Source organism: Hylobates moloch, unplaced genomic scaffold, assembly GCF_009828535.3.
Source record: "Hylobates moloch isolate HMO894 unplaced genomic scaffold, HMol_V3 SCAFFOLD_15, whole genome shotgun sequence".
Lineage (NCBI taxonomy): Eukaryota > Metazoa > Chordata > Mammalia > Primates > Hylobatidae > Hylobates > Hylobates moloch.
In genome coordinates this window covers 92,027,173-92,045,214 of record NW_026652290.1, presented here as the reverse complement: position 1 = coordinate 92,045,214, position 18,042 = coordinate 92,027,173, and the positions used below count along the sequence as shown (strand labels likewise).

Sequence of the window (18,042 nt, the reverse complement as noted above, 5' to 3'; positions counted from 1 at the left end):
GCCCCACAGGCCCAGGCCCTGCCCTGCAGCCCTGCCTCGGCCTGGCATCCCTGGGCACACATCTGTGACCCCTAGGCCTGGGTGCCCAGATGACAGCCTCCCCCAGATGCTTCTGATCTTTGCTCAAATGTGACCACCTCTGGCCCACCTCACCTCACAGCCAGCTCACTCCCACCCACAGTCACTGCTGTCTCCCTCCAATGCAGATCCCACCATCTGACAGGCTGGAGATTTCACTCATCTTATCTTTGTCTCTCTAGACTGGAGTACAAGCTCCCAAGGGCAGAGCCCTGTGTCTCCCTCCGGGCTGAGCCCAGGGGCCGACAGCCATGGCCCTTGGCAGGTGTTCAGTAGAGTGGGGTCTGGGCCTGCCACCTGGGGACACAGTGACCCACCCCACCCCTCCAGGATGCAACAGGAACGCCTCCTTTGATGGCTCCTCATTCTCTGCTCAACCCCCCAGCATCAAACACCAGAGCTCCTCCCACTGCACTCACTGCTCCCTCGGTCTGGACCCTTTCCCAGGCTTCTCACAGGCTGGTTTTGCTCCCAGCCTCCGGATGGAAGCCCAGAGGTCCCGCCCCACGGTGGTCTTCCCTCCTCTACCATCTGAAAGCAGCCTCTAGCTGACCCTGTTATCGCAGCAACACTGCTTTCTTTTCAGATTGTAATTATTCACTTCGCCTCATCCTGCGGCTGTCAGCTGAGCTGTCTCCTCCTCCTGGAAGCCCTCCCTGGCCCCCAGACTGATCGGATCCCACCTCTGGGCTCCATCAGCCCAGTCCTGCCCACTCTAGGTTGTCACTGTCTAGGGCGGGTCTGTCTTCCTCCTGGGAGCCCCAGCAGGACAGCGTTGGGGTGGTCTTGGCCACGTCTGTCCTCAGCACCACCTAGCGCAGGGCCGGGCAGAGTGGGTGCTGGGTGACGGGTGTGGGTGGGGTGGGCCACTGCACCCACCCGAGTCCAGCACGTGGTTGTTCCGGAGGTCCAGGATCTGCAAGGAGCAGTTGAACTTGAGCAGGTTACCCAGCTGGGCCGAGTCCTGCAGGCCGTTGAGCTTGTTGTCCGCCAGGTACAGCTCCCGCAGGTTCATGTTCATCTTCAGGGCTGTGGCTGGGGACCGGGAGTGGGCACAGTGACTGGGCAGGCCCCTGCCCCCCGCAGGCTGCACATCCTGCTCACCGTCCCGGGCTTGGGGCTCACCGAGCAGCATGAGGGGCCGCCCCGACAGGCTGGCATTCTCCAGGTGCAGCACTGCCAGGCTGCTGCGGATGCGCAGGGCACGGGCCACGAAGGGTGCCGAGTGGTCCAGCAGGGGCGTGTTGCGGGCGTCCAGGTACTGCAGGCAGCTCGTCTGCAGGGGCAAGAGGACAGGGCTGAGCCACTGGCTCAGGCCTGCCGCAGCACTCCCTGGCCCCAGGACCTGCGGCCCCACGTCTCAATGAGCAACGAAGCCACAGCTGTCGACTGGCTATGTCGCCTTGTTTTACAATGGGGGTAAACTGTGGCTGGGGAGGGAAGGCTCAGCCTGGGGTCCTGTGGGTGAGCGAGGCAGGGCTGGTGGCAGCCAGGATCCCCAACTCCCGTGTGGCTGGAAGGTACCCAGATAGCCCCGTCCCTTCCCTCCACCCAGCCTTCACACAGGAGTGACATGGGGATGGCAACCATGGCCACCTCCAAGGGGATGACATTACGGAAGGGAGAAGTTGGAGGTCATGAAACGCCTCGCAAGGAGAGAAGGGGCCAGGGGTCCTGGGGGCCAGGCCCAGCATCCCCACAACAGCCCACACTCAAGAGCTCATGCAGTCAGAGCCTATGGGTCGTGCCCTGAGAAGGTGCCTCCCCGTGCCGGGAGCCTGAGCTGCCTCTTCCTGGAAGCCAAGGCGCCCACCTTGCGCATCATGTGGGCGGCCGCCTGCCAGCCCCGGGTGCCGATGTGCTTGTTGAAGGAGATGTTGAGGTGGGTGGCTGACTCGTAGTACTCAATCATGTCGAAGAGGGCCGAGGCACCCTGCGCATAGAGATTCGGGGACTCAGCCTCAGCTCTGGGCTGCCCTGGAGGAGAGGCGTGGGCCCTGACACCGGGCCCCACCGAGAGACGAGGGGTCCAGGGTCTGGAGAGAGCCACACCGGAGAGGAGGACAAGCACAGACAGGGCCGTGAGCCACGGGGACAAACCCTTTCCTTCTCTGCTGTAGTCAGTTTTGTTTTCTGTCACTTGCCTTCCAGAGTCCTTGACTGATGTGCTGAGTCACCAGGACAGGCCTTGGTGTTCCTGAGCCTGGGCCTCAGTTCTCCAGGTCCCCTGTCCCTGGATCCCGACACCTGGGGTGCCTGGGGACTCCCAAGGCTGAGGAGGTGAGGGCCCTTGGGCCTTGATGGGAGGCTGCTCTCAGAATGCTTCCCAAGCCCACCCTGTAGGAGCTGGACCCTCCAGCGTGGTTCCTGAAAGGGCTCCTGGGGGCCACACGCCTGCCCCTCAGCCCAGCTCCCCAAGGCTCTCCTTGCTTATGAGGGTGGGCCATAGGGGCCCCAACACACCCTCCACATCCACTCTGGTCATATTGGATGTCTTCCTCTTGCCCTGCAAGAGGCCCCGCCCTTGCGCCACCCCTCAGCCTTTGTCTAGGGGACCCCCTCCTCCTGCAGTGTCCTCTCCCCACCCAAACCTCGAAGGGGCCCGGGAGCTCAGGGAGCCGAGTGGGCGGTGGCAGGGCCGCTCACATCTTCATCCAGGTTTGTCTGCTCCAGATCCACGACCTTGAACTGCAGTCTCTTGAAGACCTCTTCCAGGGCCTCGCAGGTCTTGTAGTCAAGCTTCTCACCTGGGGGAGACAGCAGCCGTGCGCATATCTAAGACAGTGCACCTTTGCATGGCTGGAAGGGCCCTCTGCCCCCAATCTCCCACCCCCCACCAGGCCCAGCCCCTGCCCTGGCGGAGCTCAGCTCCAGAAGCCGCTAACCCCAGGCAGGTCCTCAGACCCACCTCTAAGGAGCCCCCGACCTGCCCACGACCCAAGGACTCCCAGTCCCTGGCCAGACACACACCTTTCAGGTCCAGACAGTCGAGGCGGTGCCCGAGGTCTGTGAATTCCTGAGAAAGTAGAGTGGATGGGGGTTAAGGCAGGAAGACACTTGAACAGGGGGGCAGCCGAGGCCCTGAATGGCTGCTATGCCTGAGGTCGGGCAGGGTTCTGGGGTGGGGTTTGGGCAAAGGCACTGAACAGAGGCTCAGAGGCCGCCCACCAGCTGGAACCTGGGGTACAGGGCCTTAGACAGCGAGAGAACTCTGCACCCACATGACTGAGGACCAGCCAGCACTGCAGCCAGGCAGGCCTGGGCGAAGCCCCCTGCCCCAGCAGGAACGAGTGAGGGAGCGGGCCCAGCATCTCTGGGGATGTCCCAGCAAAGGAGGCAGTCTGTGCAAAGGCTGTGAGGCAGGAAATGAGCCTGGGAAGATGGCAAGGCTGGGCACAGGAGGCCTCTTGGTGAAGGCAGGGCCTGGGGCCCAGCACCCAGTCAGAGCCCACCGCCCTGCAGACGCCAGCGCCCGTGCTCTGAACTTACACACATCACCTGCAGGGTGGGTGCGGCAGGGCTGGTCTGAACCAGGCCGACGGGCTCCAAGGACCCACTCTCTCAGCCGCCACACTGCGCAGCCACCCTTCCTGGGACCTGGCAAGCCCCTCTTCTGGAATGTTCCAGAGAACCTACCCTAACCCCAGTGAACAGTGATGGACAAGCAGCCTGGCTGCTTCCAGCACAGCTGAGGGTACAACAGCCCGAGGACAGGCAACCCTGGAACCCTCAGGACGAGCGGTGCTTCACTGACTAGGCGCCAGGCAGGGGCCCACAGGAGAGGTGCCGAGGGAGGGGACTGGGGGACCGGCAGGGTGGGAGAGCGACCTATGTGGAAATGGAAAACCAACAGGTACCGCTCAATAGCCACCTTGCCAACGCACAGAAAAGGCCAGGAAATGCCGAGTGGCCAACAACGGGGATTCCTGAGGAGGGGGCCTTGGGGCAGGAGATAAGAGGTGGATTTGGCTTTTCAGATCTGTAGTATTTTTATTTTTTTTTAATCTCAGGATATGTGTTATTTCTGTAATTCTGACTTTTATGAATATGCTAGGCATGGCCCAGCATTTTAGGAGGCCGAGGTGGACAGATCACCTGAGGTCAGAAGTTCGAGACCAGCCTGGCCAACAGGGCGAATCCCCGTCTCCACTAAAAATACAAAAAAAATTAGCTGGGCATGGTGGCACACACATGTAATCCCAGCTACTCGGGAGGCTGAGGCTGCAGTGAGTCGAGATCGTGCCACTGTACTCCAGCCTGGGAGACAAAAGCAAGACTCCATCTCAAAAAAAAAAAAAAAAAAATACATAAATTTTGTAATTCAGACTTACAAGAATCATAGATATGCCTCTTAACCAGGGAACAGCATTTCTTTTGGGGCTGACAGATACCTGAATGTCTTACTTTATAGAATTCTGTGCTCTTCATATTTATGAAGAAACTGATTCGTTCTCTAGCTGGGCAGCAGGCTTTCAAAGATGTATTCATGAACACTTGGGGCTGGGGAGTGGGAGGCCCTCTCCTGCTGGGGTGGTTCCACCCTAGGGCCCCTCCTTGACACCCACACCGGACACACCCACCCTGCCCCGCCCGTACCTGCAGCTGCCTGAGGAGCTTGGGGATCTGCCTGCAGTTCAGCTTCTGGCAGGCCTGCTTGTAGGCGCCGATGACCTCGTCCACGGTCACATTCTGGGCTGCAGGCACAGAGGACCCAGGCCCGTGACTGTCCACACCCCTAGTCCTTCATGGGGCTCCACCCACTCCCGCCCTAAGGCCTCTGCCCATACTGCCCTCTTCAGCCCTCCCCCAACAACAGGCTGCCTGAGCTCTGTCCTCCCTTTCAGGCCCCCCGCTGGCCACTGCCCGAGGTAAGGTGCCCTTGGGCACCCGCACCCCAAGTCAGCACCGTCCTCTACACCTCACCTTGGCTCCAAGCACCTTCACACAAATACACAATGAACAGCACACAATCTTTCTACACATCAGCCACCTCCCCTACTAGCCCGGGAGCCCAGGAGGACAGGACTGCGGCTGTCTTGGTCACCACCATGTCTCCAACACTGTCTCGGTGTTTTGTTTGTTTTTGAGACAGGGTCTCACTCTGTCACTCAGGCTGGAGTAAGTGGTGAGAACACGGCTCACTGCAGCCTTGACCTCCCAGGCTCAAGCATCCTCCTGAGCGGCAGAGACCAAAGGCTTGCACTGTCACGCCCAGGTCATTTTTATTTCTGGTGGAGATGGGGTCTCACTATGTTGCCCAGGCTGGTCTCAAACTCCTGGGCTTCAGCAATCCTTCTGCCTCAGCCTCCCAAAGTGCTGGGATTACAGGTATGAGACACTGTACTTGGTCCTTGGTTTTTGGGGTTTTTTTTTTTTTGGATTTTTGGGTGAAACAATGAATCCTCGCTTCAACCCTATGAGGAAACCAAGCTCAGAGAAACAACCTTGCCCGAGATCACACAGCAGGTATATATATGCGAGCCGGGCTTTGAACTCAGCTCTCAACTACAATGCCACGTGCCTCTCCGAATCGCCACTCCCAAAACACTCTCAATAGCTAAACATCGCCGTACACTATTCAGGGCCCAGCCCCTTGACGCAGGACACAGCAGCAGTTGGAAGACACAGGCCTGGTCCCGGGTGTTCCCAGGCTAACAGGCAGTGGCTCCCAGCATGAAGGGATGTAGCCCAAACCCAACAGCTGCAGCCCCGGTCCCTGGAGGGCCATAGCCGCCACCACTCGGAAGGGAGGGCTGGGCTTTCCATCTGCACAGATTTGCCTTTTCTGGACATTTCATTAAAATGGAATTGAAACTGTGCGGCCTTCTGCGGTTGGCTTCCCTTACTGAGCATAATGAGCGTGAGTTTCAGTCCCTTTATACCGCTGAAGAGTAATTATAGGATGTGCTGCGTTGTGTTTGCCCATTCACCAGCTGACAGGAATTTGTACTGTTTCCAGTTTTTGGCTACTAGAAGCTTGGATTTTACCCCAGGGTGACCAGGGGAGCAGGAAGGAAAGGCTAGGAGCAGAAGAGGGAGAGGTCAGGCCTGGCCGTTAGAAAGATCTTCTTTGGGCCAGCAGATATTGGGCATGGAGATGACACGACGGGCAGGGAAGGGGGCCAGGAAGAGGGCTTGCTGGCAGCTTCTTGGGGGGGGGGCCCTTGCCCTGCTGCCATTCCCCTGCTGCTGGACTCAGTGGGAGTCCCTGAGAGAGCTCCCAGTCCAGTAATATCTCCATGTGGACTCCTCCTCCTGCCACCCTGCTAGGCCAGGGTCTCTGTACCGCTGGTCTCATCAAGCACTGCCCCATTTTCTAGGGGAAGAAACTGAGGTCCAGGTAAAGTATGGTGTCTCCCTGGGACCAGGTGGCTGGTCCAGGGCAGAGTCTAACATCAGACCCTGGGACTCCTCTCTGGCCACTGTGCTGGGTGGCGGTGGCTTGCTGAACTGCGGTGCTGGAGGAAAAGAAGTCGACAGAGGCCAGCCGCCAGCCTCCCCAGAGGTCAGGCCTGGTCCCTGCCTGGGCACTTCCTCCTCCTTGGGGGTGGAGGCCTGGGAGGAGCTGCAGGGGATCAGCAGATGGCAGGTGCCCCTCTTGCAGACAGAGAGGGAGCTGTCTGACAAAGGCCCATGTGCTTGGTGACCCTGGAGCTCTAGTGGGGACTGGAACTGGCCCTGCCTGGGAAGGCAGCCCCCAGGACTGCAGCAGCTACCCCGAGCCATGGACAAGCCCATGCATGCCCCGATCTTAACCATTTGACCCCCAAAGGGTCCATGAACTTGAGGGGAGACACTTATCTCTTTATTTTCATGAATGGAACTGAAATTTAGCATTTCCTTCTTATTAACAGAGGCCAAAAGAGAGAGAGAAAAAAAACAGTGTTTAGCAGACCTTGAAACTGACATGAAAAGAAACGACAGATATTTTCCCATTGCATCAAGTTATTGCAGATTCTGAATGCCCATCGCTACTCTGAGACTGAAGGCCTTATTACAGCTGCTGCTACATTCTGTCACTTCACATGTCAATGAGGAAGAGCATTTAGCTAATGATATTCCAACTGGCATCCTTTGCAATCCTATTTAATGTTTTGCCTTAAAAATCATCATTCCAGACCAGGCATGGTGGCTCACGTCTGTAATCCCAGCACTTTGGAAGGCTGAGGTGGACGGATCACTTGAGGTCAGGATTTCAAGACCAGCCAGGGCAACATGGCGAAACTCAGCCTCTACTAAAAATACAAAGATTAGCTGGGTATGGTGGCGCGCTCCTGTAGTCTCACTTACTCGGGAGGCTGAGGCAGGAGAATCACTTGAACCTGGAAGGCAGAGGTTGCAGTGAGCCAAGATCGCGCCATTGCACTCCAGCCTGGGTGACAAGAGCCGTCCCCAAAAAAAAAAAAAAAAAAAAAGGAAATGCAAAATTGGAGGAACTATCAGAAGCGTAAGAAGAATTCACATGACACACAGAGCAGCGCTGCCCACGGACTTCGTGCCAGGCCCTTCATCTAGGAGCACATCAACTCTGTGAAGCAGGGAGCCAGGCCAGGCCCACCCTAAGCTGTCCTGTGTGGCGGCTGAAGACAGGGTTCAAGTCCTAGCCCCTGGCTCAGGAGCTCTGGAGCCACTCTCAACTCTCCACATTTCAGCTTCCTCAAAGCCTTAAACGGGGAACAGAAGCGTAGCTGTTTTACAGGGTGGGTGAACTAATGGAACTAAATCGTTTCAGCCCGGGCCTAGCACTGCAAACGCTTAGCAGCAGCTCATGTCACAGCATCGCCAGGGTCCAGGATCAGGCTGGGGGTGGGCACCACTGGGGCAAGGAGGCTGGCCCAGAGCTGGCTGTGGCATCAGGGTGGATACCACCATAACCCCTGACACGATGGCAGCCGGTCTCATGCACATAAAGTGCTTGGGATGGCGCCTCTTCTTTTCTTTGAGGCAGAGTTTCACTCTGTCGCCCAGGCTGGAGTGCAGTGGCACGATCTCAGCCCACTGCAACCTCTGCCTCCCTGGTTCAAGCGATTCTCCTGCCTCAGCCTCCTGAGTAGCTGGGATTACAGGCACGTGCCACCACACCTGGCTAATTTTTACATTTTTAGTAGAGATGCGGTTTCACCATGTTGGTCAGGCTGGTCTCGAACTCCTGACCTCGTGATCCACCCACCTTGGCCTCCCAAAGTGTTGGGATTACAGGCGTGAGCCACTGCGCCCAGCCAAGATGGTGCCTCTTCTTTGTTCCAAGAGCCTCTGGGTGAGCATGAGGCCCAGTTCCTAGGCTGGCAACCTTCACTCCCCACACAGCGATCAGACCACACCTTCAGCTGGGTACCTATAGGGTCTGGAACCAGGCCTGGCCTTGCAGGAGTCACCACCAGAGCCAGAGACCGAGGAGGCCACATCCGCCCAAGTGCTTACAGAAGCGCAGTAGAAATGCACTTCTACTAAAGATACAAAAATTAGCCGGGCGTGGTGGTGGCTTCCTGCAGTTCCACGTACTCAGGAGGCTGAGGCACGCTCAAGTAGAACCATTTGAGCCTGGGAAGTGAAGGATGCAGTGAGCCGAGATCGTGCCACTGTACTCCAGCCTGGGCGACAGTGACTCTGTCTCAAGAAAAAAAAAAAAAAAAGGAATGAGCACACCAAAACTAAGATTTTACAAGTACTATTGCTTAGAAATGAGGCTAAATGTATTCAAATAAAAAAGAAACCAATCTATTAATAAGAAAAAAGAAAGAGCAGCATGGGCAGATCAGAGAAGAAGTTCGCACTGACAGCATTCCCACCCGCCAGGCCCATCCCCAGCACTTCCAATGCAAATAAACACAGCTTCAATTCCCTGATCACTTCCATCACGGGAGTATTAGTATTCTCCCACTTTAGAGAGGAGACTGGGCGCATGGCTCATGCCTGCAATCCCAGCACTATGTGAGGCCAAGACAGGAGGATTGCTTGAGGCCAAGAGTTTGAGACCAGCCCAACAAAGCCAGTATCTACAAAAAAATTTCAGGAAAAAAAAAACAAAAAAAAACAGAGGAGAAAACTGCAGCATGGGGCAAAGGTGCGATAACTTGTCCAAAGTTGCAGGGAGAGCAGCTGGCTGGCCCAGGACGGGCCCCTACACACACCTGTCCATTTAAAATAGTGTGAGGAGGTGGCTGCGTAAGAAGAAAATGGCAGTGTGAAACAGTTCATGAGCAGGTGTGGGTCAAAATAACTGACTCTGGCGTACTGAGCACTAACCACATGAGAGTTGCTACCCGAGGCATTTCACACCCAGTTCCTCAGTATCTGCACTCAATGCGGACTCAAGAGGGGAGGTGATGGGTCCACCAGGTCTGACCACAGGGCCAGCTTGGACCCACCTGACTACGCCATGTCACAGCCCACATGACCCCATGATGGACATGGAAAAGGTCATGTGATGCCCAGTGTCTCATTTAAGGCGGCAGGAAGCAGGTGATCTTTGTCAGTCACGGTTTCCAGGCAAAATGACTGAAGTCTCATAAAGGGGTGGGTCCCCAGGATCCAGGGGAGCATAGCCACAGGACCCCCATTCCACAGGCAGGGCCAAACTGCCATGGCAGGACTGCAGTTCATTCAAAGGCTTTGGTGTAGGGCCCAGGCTGGAGCTCAGAGCCAGGTTCCAAAGGGAAGGGCTGCACAGTGGTTAGGGCACAGCTGTGGCCCTCAGGGATGGGGCTGGGATCTTTGCTGTCTCTCTCACACACTCAGTGACCTTAGGCGGGCTTCACAGCATCTCACAGGTCCCACCTGAGATACAGGGTCTTGCAATATGGTTAAGAACATGAATTCTGGGCCGGGCGCAGTGGCTCACGCCTGTAATCCCAGCACTTTGGGAGGCCGAGGAAGGCAGATCATCTGAGGCCAGGAGTTCGAGACAGGCCCGGCCAACATGGTGAAACCCCGTCTCTACTAAAAATACAAAAATTAGCCGGGTGTCGTGGCACGCACCTGTAACTCCAGCTACTCAGGAGGCTGAGGCAGGAGAATCACTTGAACCCAGGAGGTGGAGGTGGAGGTGCAGGTTGTGGTGAGCTGAGATCGCACCACTGCACTCCAGCCTGGGCAACAAGAGCGAAACTCCTTCTCACAGACACACAAAAAGAACATGAGTTCTGGGGCAAGACTGCCTGGAGTCAAATCCTAGCGCCCAACTCAAACTCTTGAGCAAAGCAATGTGACCCCTGTGCCTCAACTGTTTTATCCCTAAAATGGGGATGAGTGTAACTAACTCCCAGGGTCATGTGGCGAGTGAGTGACTTAGTAGGGTCCCTCCCTGGAACCAGTGCTTAGCACACACATATACATGCTCACTTGGTCCAAGGGTAGTGGCTCATGCCTGCAATCCCAACACTTTGGGAAGCCAAGGCAGGAAGTTCCTTTGAGCCCAGGAATTTGAGACCAGCCTGGGCAACATAGGGAGACCTTGTCTCTACAAAAAACTAAAAAATCAGTTGGGCATGGTGGTGCATGCCTGTAGTCCCAGCTACTTGGGAGGCTGAGGCAAGAGGATCACTTGAGGCCAGGAGTTCGAGACCAGCCTAGGCAACATGGTGATACCATCTCTGCCAAAAATTTAAAAATTAGCCAGGCGTGGTAGTGTGTGCCTGTAATCCCAGCTACTTGGGAGGCTGAGGCGAGAGGATCACTTGAAACCAGGAGCTCGAGACCAGCCTGAGCAACAAAGTGAGACCTTGTCTCTACAAAACAAACAAAAAATACAAAAATTAGCACATGCCTGTGGTTGCAGTGACTTGGGAGGCTGAGATGGGAGGATAGCTTGAGCCTGGGAGTTTGAGGCTGCAGTGAGCTGTGACTGCGTCGCTGTACTCCAGCCTGGGCAATAGAGGGAGACTCTCTTAAAAAAAAAAAAAAAAAAAGAAAGAAAGAAAAATAAAAAATACATAACTGCTCCTTAGCTTTTACATTCCTGTTGTTTTTCCAGCATGCAGTAAATCCACCGTGTGCACACGTGTATGTGGGGTGGGCATGTGTGTGAGTGTGGGTCTCAAGGTCAGGGCTCAGATGCATTTGCTCAAGTCCAAGGCTCTGAAGGCCCGTTAAGCACGGACCAGAATTCAAGTGGCTGTCAGAGAGGAGGAGAGGTATGTTCAGAACACATGTGTTTGGGTGTGTGTGTATTTTCTACAAAGCAGACGTGTGTCGGGGATGGATCTGCAGAGGTAATGGCTTGGAATAAGAAGACCTGAGTTCCATCCCTGGCCTGCCGAGACTGTGATAAATGATCACAGCAACCTCTTTCCCTCCCTGAAAGGGACACCTGTGGGGTCGCAGGCGACAAGGGACGTGAGAGCACCCATGAAGTAGCTGGCGCCAATGTCACAGTGCTGGCTTAGTCAGCAGGAGACACAAATGGAGAAAAAGATGATGATGGTGGTGGTGATGGTGGCAGCCACTTCCCGGTATCAGAAACGTACTCTGTGTAATGCATAGTGCTAAGCACTTTCTTTAAAAAAAAAAAAAAAAAAAAAAGAGTCAAGATGTTGCTATATTGCCCAGGCTGGTCTTGAACTCCCAGGCTCCAGCAATCCTCCCGCCTCAGCCTCCCAAAGTACTGGAATTACAGGCGTGAGCCGCCTCACCCAGCTCCTAAGTACTTTCCATGCACAATTTCACTTGGCCAGCTCAGCACTCCTATGATGCTGGCATAACGAGACCTCTATCTTATCAGGGAAGCAATCTGGGAGAAGAAAAGACACCTGCCCAAGTCATGGCGCCTGGAAGTGACAGGACTGGAACACACCCCAGGACTATCTTGACCTGAAACCAGAGCACAGCTTAACTCTCGGCTCCCTTGTCTGGCCTGAGGAGGGGGATGGATTGGGGCAGAGGCAGGGTGTGGGGAGCTCTGGGTGGGATGGTGAAAGGCATGAGCTCCAAGGAGAGATGCTGCTGTGCAGCAGCTGGTGGGCAGGGCCTTGCTGCTGCAGGGATGGGGCTCTGCCGCTCGCCCAGCAGGTGGCAGCCAGCTCCCCAGGGAGAGGATGAAGGGCAAACAGAGCTTGCCTCCCACTCCTGCCAGCTGTGGCCCTCACAAAGGGACAGAGAGAAACCTGATGCCGGGCATCAGGTGACAGGCAGAGAGATGTCTGTCTGGCATTTGCACACAGGTGCAGTGGTACCCACGAGATGCAAGGACAGGTTGGGCATCAGGGGGTGGTGATGACTCACACCATCCGTGCCAGCCTGGAGCAGGGCGGGGGAAACAGACACAGTCATCGAAGTGGGAGTCAAAACACCAGGAAGCAACACTGTGTGGGCTGGGGGACACAGTGGGAGGGTGTCACCTCTCAGAGGAGGGACAGGGAGGGAGGATGTCCAGACAAGCCTGGAGCAGGAATATTTAGGGCTGCTGCGTAACAACCATGCTACCTCTGGCTGGAGACGACCTTCCCATGCCCCAGTGTCCACGACATGAAATCGGGACATCTGCGAACCAGGTTCACAGAGCACCAGAGTCAGGAGGTCCTAGCAAGGGACCAGGGGCCCAGATTTTAACAGGCCCCCATATGACTGTGATGGCAACCAGGCTCAGAATAACCACGCTCTGCAATGCAGGTGTTATTTTGTTATTTTGGAATGAACAGAAAGGAGCCAGGGTGAGCTGGCCTTGAAAGGAGTGTTCCCAGAGGCCCCACTGGGCTCAGGTCTGGGTCTTCATTCAGGAGGCCCACTGTGCAGTCCCTGTGCAAACCCCGCGGCAGGGAGCAACCACTGGGGTGGGCTTAAGTGTGATGGTGGGAGCAGGCCCAGCGCCAAGGCACACCAGGAGGGGAGCACTGGGGATGATGTGGGACGGCGACCCGGTGGACCCTCGTGAGGACTTCACTCTCATTCTGCAGGAGACCGGAGCCACTGGGGGCGGGGGGCAGAGCAGCGACAGGATGGATTCAGGCTCATGGGAGGATTGTATTCGGCAGGAGTGGGGTCCCCTGTAGTACTCACGGGGAGGGGACCTGATTGTGCAGGTGGGCAGTCAGGAATGGCACACCAGATTGCCTGTAAGTGCTCTTCCATCTTGGATGGTGACAGCCTCACCTGTCCCTGGGTTTTGGCAGCTGAGCCCCGGCTAGTGCTCCAGCTCCAAGAGGGGTTGTGGGACACAGGCGAGTCAATGGCTGCAGCCCAGGCATCCCCCTGCTTGGCACCCTGCTGGTTAGGTCCTGTGCTGCCTGGACCCCACAGAAGCCCCCCAGCCACCCTAAGAGACATCATTTTACTATCCCCTTTTCAGAGTCAAGGCTCACAGAGGCAAGAGTACAGACCAAAAGGCCCAGGTCTGCCTCGACTTTATTATTGTTTTTTTCCATATTAAACTTGTAGTTTTATTCAGGTTTGATTTTAACAAATGTGTTGGGGAAAGAGACCGCAGGGAAGGGTAAAGCCCATGGGGGCAGGACCCCTCCCCTCTCCTCCTCTTCCCTCCCCATCTAAAGGGGTTTGGGGAGAGGCACAGGTAGGGCAGGGGGCTGGCCTTAGTCTGTGGGGGTGGTGCTTAGGGTATAGGGCCATGTGGAACAGGGGACCAGAGCAGGGGTGAGTGGGGAGGGCACAAGGACCATGTGCCAGAATCCACCGCTTTCTGATTCCAGATTGAATTAAAATAAATAAATAAGGCCGGGCTCAGTGGCTCAATCTGTAATCCCAGCACTTTGGGAGGCCGAGGCGGGCAGATCACGAGGTCAGGAGTTCAACACCAGCCTGGCCAACATAGTGAAACCCTGTCTCTACTAAAAATACAAAAATTAGCCTGGCATGGTGGCACGTGCCTATAATCCCAGCTTCTCGGGAGGGTGAGGCAGGAGAACTGCCTGAACCCAAGAGGTGGAGGTTGCAGTGAGCCAAGATGGTGCCCCTGCACTCCAGCTTGGGCAACAGAGTGAGACTCTGTCTCAAACAAACCATAAGCATCACCCACCCTCTCCCCCCAACCAGGGCTGTAGTGCAAGGAGGGAAAAGGATGGCAGCTTCACCAAGGCCGTGGCTTTGCTTGTTCCTGGCCAAGGGAGCTAGGTGAAGGGCAGGGGCTCCCTGACAGATTGAGGGGGTGGGAAAAAACAAAATAAAACGTCAAATACATTGTGTAGGAGGAGTCCAGCCTCCGGAAGGCCAGGGGAGGGGGCCTCTGCAGGCTCAGAGGATCACTGCTGCCACCAGCGCCACCCTGGGGGCCAGTTCTTTTGCCATGGTCTTGACTACAACAGCTGCCTCCTCTTTCATGGCAGACAGCACAGTGATCAGGGTCCCTTCTCCATAGCCGTACTTTTGCTCATCTCCTTGCCAAGGTCTCTTCAGGCAGACGAAGGTCCTCTCGCACCTCCCTGCTGTCCTGGAGCAGTGAGGGGTACCTTTCTGGATGCCAATCAGCTGGGAGTCATTCCTTTTGATGTTGGGGACACCCACATTATAAGGTGACAGGCAGTTATCTTTATATTTCTTCCCAGTAAAGATGTCAATACCAACCAGGTGGACCTTGGTGCGGCTGTGCTTGCCAGTCTTCCAAGTAGACATCTCGAAGATCTTACAGGGCCAGGCTTTGAGCACCATGAAGCCATTGTTACATAATGCTGAGCACTGCACTGGGAAGGAGGCCGAGGCCCCTGCATCTCTTGTCTCGAAGTCCAAATCATCTGCCATTTTAAGAGGCTTCGATTCCAACTCTCGCAGACACACTGACTCAACCTTGTCTTCTCGCTGCAAACCCAACCGCTGCCTCTGGGCCTGCTGCTGCTGCTGCTGCCTCTACCACCCTGCCTTGACTTTAAACACACACAGCTGCAGGCATCACAATATTTTGCTTAAATGATCAGACTAGGCTCTGCAGCAACTACTCAACTCGGCCTTGTAGCATGAAAAGAGTAATAGATAGTATATAAACAAATGAGCCTGGACATGTGCAAATAAAACTTTATTTACAAACTCTGTCGGCTGGCCTGGGCTGTGGCTGCTGTGGATTGTCATTAGCTAAGCTCCATCAGAGATCCTTCCGGAAGGACATACAATAAACTAGGTGGCTGCTTTTAGGAAGGTGAGCTGGCAAAGCTGAAGGAGGACAGGGAGAGAAACTTACTTCTCTCTATATACCTTTTTAAAAACGTTTAATTTTATTGATACATAATTATGACACATATTTATGGGGTACATGTGGTATTTCGATAAATGCATACAAGGATTGAGTCAGGGTAATTAGCATATCACCTCAAACATTTATCTTTTTTTTTTTTTTTGAGATGGAGTCTTGCTCTGTTGCCCAGGCTGGAGTGTAGTGGCACGATCTCGGCTCACTGCAACCTCTGCCTCCCGGGTTCAAGGGATTCTCCTGCCTCAGCCTCCCTAGTAGATGGAACCACAGGCATGTGCCACCACACCTGGCTAATTTTTGTATTTTTAGTAGAGACAGGGTTTCACTGTGTTAGTCAGGATGGTCTCTATCTCCTGACCTCGTATCCGCCCGCCTCGGCCTCCCACAGTGCTGGGATTACAAGTGTGAGCTGCCGCGCCCGGCTCAAACGTTTATCATTTCTTTACATTGAATCTCTGTCCATCTTTTTACATCTTTTGAATACTGAGGCACATACAGGTCTAGTCATAAGCCACATAAAGCCATTTCAGTCAATGATGGACTGCATATGCAGCCGGTGGTCCCATAAGATTTCCCACTATATTTTTACTGTCCCTTGTCTATGTTCATATACACAAATACCTACCACTGTGTTACACTTGCCGAGGGTACTCAGCACAGGCACATGCTGTGCAGGTGTGGAGCCCAGGAGCACTAGACTATTCCAGGTAGCCCAGGTGTACAGTAGGCATGCCACCTAGGTGTTTTGTTTTGTTTTTGAGACGGAGTTTCGCTCTTCTTGCCCAGGCTGGAGTGTAATAGCATGATCTCAGCTTACTGCAACCTCCGCCTCCCAGGTTCAAGAGATTCTCCTCCTGCCTCAGCCTTCCGAGTAGCTGAGATTACAGGCGCACGCCACCACGCCAGGCTAATTTCGTATTTTTATTAGAGACGGGGTTTCACCAGGTTGGTCAGGCTGGTCTCAAACTCCTGACCTCAGGTGATCCGCCCGTCTAGAACTCCCAAAGTAGCTGGGATTACAGGTGTGAGCCACCAGGATTACAGGTGTGAGCCACCAGGATTACAGGTGTGAGCCACCAGGCCTGGCCTATGCCACCTAGGTTTGTGTAAGTCCACTAGGATGTTCACACGACCATGAAATCATCTAACGACGCAGTTCTCAGAATGTGTCATCATTAAGTGATATAGGACCGTATTACTACACAACTCACACATTAAGGTAAAAGAAACCAACATCACCAGCCCCTGAGCAGCCTGGCCACAGGCCGTGCTCCTGGTGACTGTGCTAACTCAGAAGGCTCCCATTCCTGAGGCTTCTGGCAGATAATCAGATAATCAATAGGACTTGGTCACTGCTACATGCACAGGGACAGGCAGGGTGGAGAGAGAAGCTGGGAAGAACCTGGCTTCCAGCCTGGGTGACTGGAGAGCTGGTGGGGTCCCAAGCCAGGAAACACTGCAACACATGGAAATAGAGATGTCATTTTCTTCTGAGAGCATGGAGGCAAGTATTATTGACATAATTTCAAAACAGAGAAGAAACACTTATTGTGGTATTTTCCAGAATTCTCAAGCTGGGGAGGTAGGGCGAGGGTGCAATAAAGTCACACCTGGAAACCAGGCCTGAGCTCTTGTTCACGACAATAAATAACCACGTACATGGCAGAGCCCCATTCCCCCACAGCATGGGGGCCTCGAAGCCAGGCGCCTGGGTTCCAATCCCTGCTCCGTTGCCAACAGCACAGAGCAGTGACCGCCCTGGGCCTCCCTGCTGCATCAACAGCACCTTCCCAGGGAGGGCTTGGTGAGCTCACCCAGCCTGGCACTCAGCACCACAGGGCACACAGGAAGGGCTCCTGTCCCAGCCCTCCAGAATCCTATGTTACAGTTGCTGCCACCACTCTGTGCCTGCCACATGCACCTACCCCACAAGGGGGCACCATCACCAACGTTCCACCTCACAGGCTCCGAGGGAAGGTCCCAGTTGGGAGTCTCATGGCAGGTGGGTGACCGGCCCATGTGGGACAGCGTCTCCAGGAGCAACCTGGGAATCCGGTGCTGGGCCTCTCTGCAGGACTCTCCATGCTTGTCTGAGCCCCCATGACTTGGGCACCATCCACCCCTATCCGGATGGTTGGGCTGCACACCCTCGGGCAGGAGTCTGGGGCGCAGGGGGTGTGGTCCACCTTTCCTGAAGCCTGTGCACTTGCAGCAGCCTCACAGGTAGAGATTTCAGGTCAAGTGAGAAACTCATCCCACAGGGAGCTCTGCCTTGGCGTGGGGTCTGGGAAAGGACGAAGTGGTCTGAGGCCAGAATGGCCCACTTCTCTTCCTGTCTTCCCCTGGGTGGACCAGCCTTGGTCACCCAATCTCTCTCACCCCAGGACCCTGGATAGGCCTCTTCACATTACCTTGACTCCCCGCTGTCCTCCCCAAAGGTTCTAGGAGTAGACAGGTGCCCCGTCCCACAACCTCTGTTACAGTGATTGGTCAGTGACAGGAAGGTTACAGAGCCAGCCACAGCCAGTCCTCAGCCCTGAGATGCAACTCTCAGGAAAGAGGAGCTCTCTTCCCACTAGGGTGGTTAAGACGGCATCCCATTTCTAGAAGTACTGGCAGCCATTCCTGCACCCGTCAGGAGGGAACAGCCTCCCGAGAATGAAGCCAGCTCAGAGGAAAGCCAAGCTCAGATATTTTATTTTTTAGATGGAGTCTTGCTGTCGCCAGGCTGGAGTGCAGTGGTGTGATCTTGGCTCATTGCAACCTCTGCCTCCCAGGTTCAAGCAATTCTCCTGCCTCAGCCTCCTGAGTAGCTGGGACTACAGGCGCCCCCT

The 18,042-nt window shown here is 55.2% G+C and overlaps 1 protein-coding gene and 1 pseudogene across 1 annotated transcript in view; both read right to left on the bottom strand.

Annotated features, from left to right (window-relative positions):
- The window catches only part of PPP1R37 (protein phosphatase 1 regulatory subunit 37), a 59,839-nt gene that overhangs the window by 3,920 nt on the left and 37,877 nt on the right, over positions 1-18,042 (bottom strand). The window contains exons 2-7 of the mRNA XM_032177492.2: positions 4,675-4,772; positions 3,049-3,094; positions 2,725-2,825; positions 1,892-2,011; positions 1,204-1,354; positions 958-1,113 (exon numbers count right to left, since the gene is read on the bottom strand). Of these exons, the coding sequence (XP_032033383.1) occupies positions 958-1,113; positions 1,204-1,354; positions 1,892-2,011; positions 2,725-2,825; positions 3,049-3,094; positions 4,675-4,772 (672 nt within the window). The remainder of the gene's footprint in view (positions 1-957; positions 1,114-1,203; positions 1,355-1,891; positions 2,012-2,724; positions 2,826-3,048; positions 3,095-4,674; positions 4,773-18,042) is intronic.
- On the bottom strand, positions 14,177-15,323 carry LOC116483448 (eukaryotic translation initiation factor 5A-1-like; annotated as a pseudogene).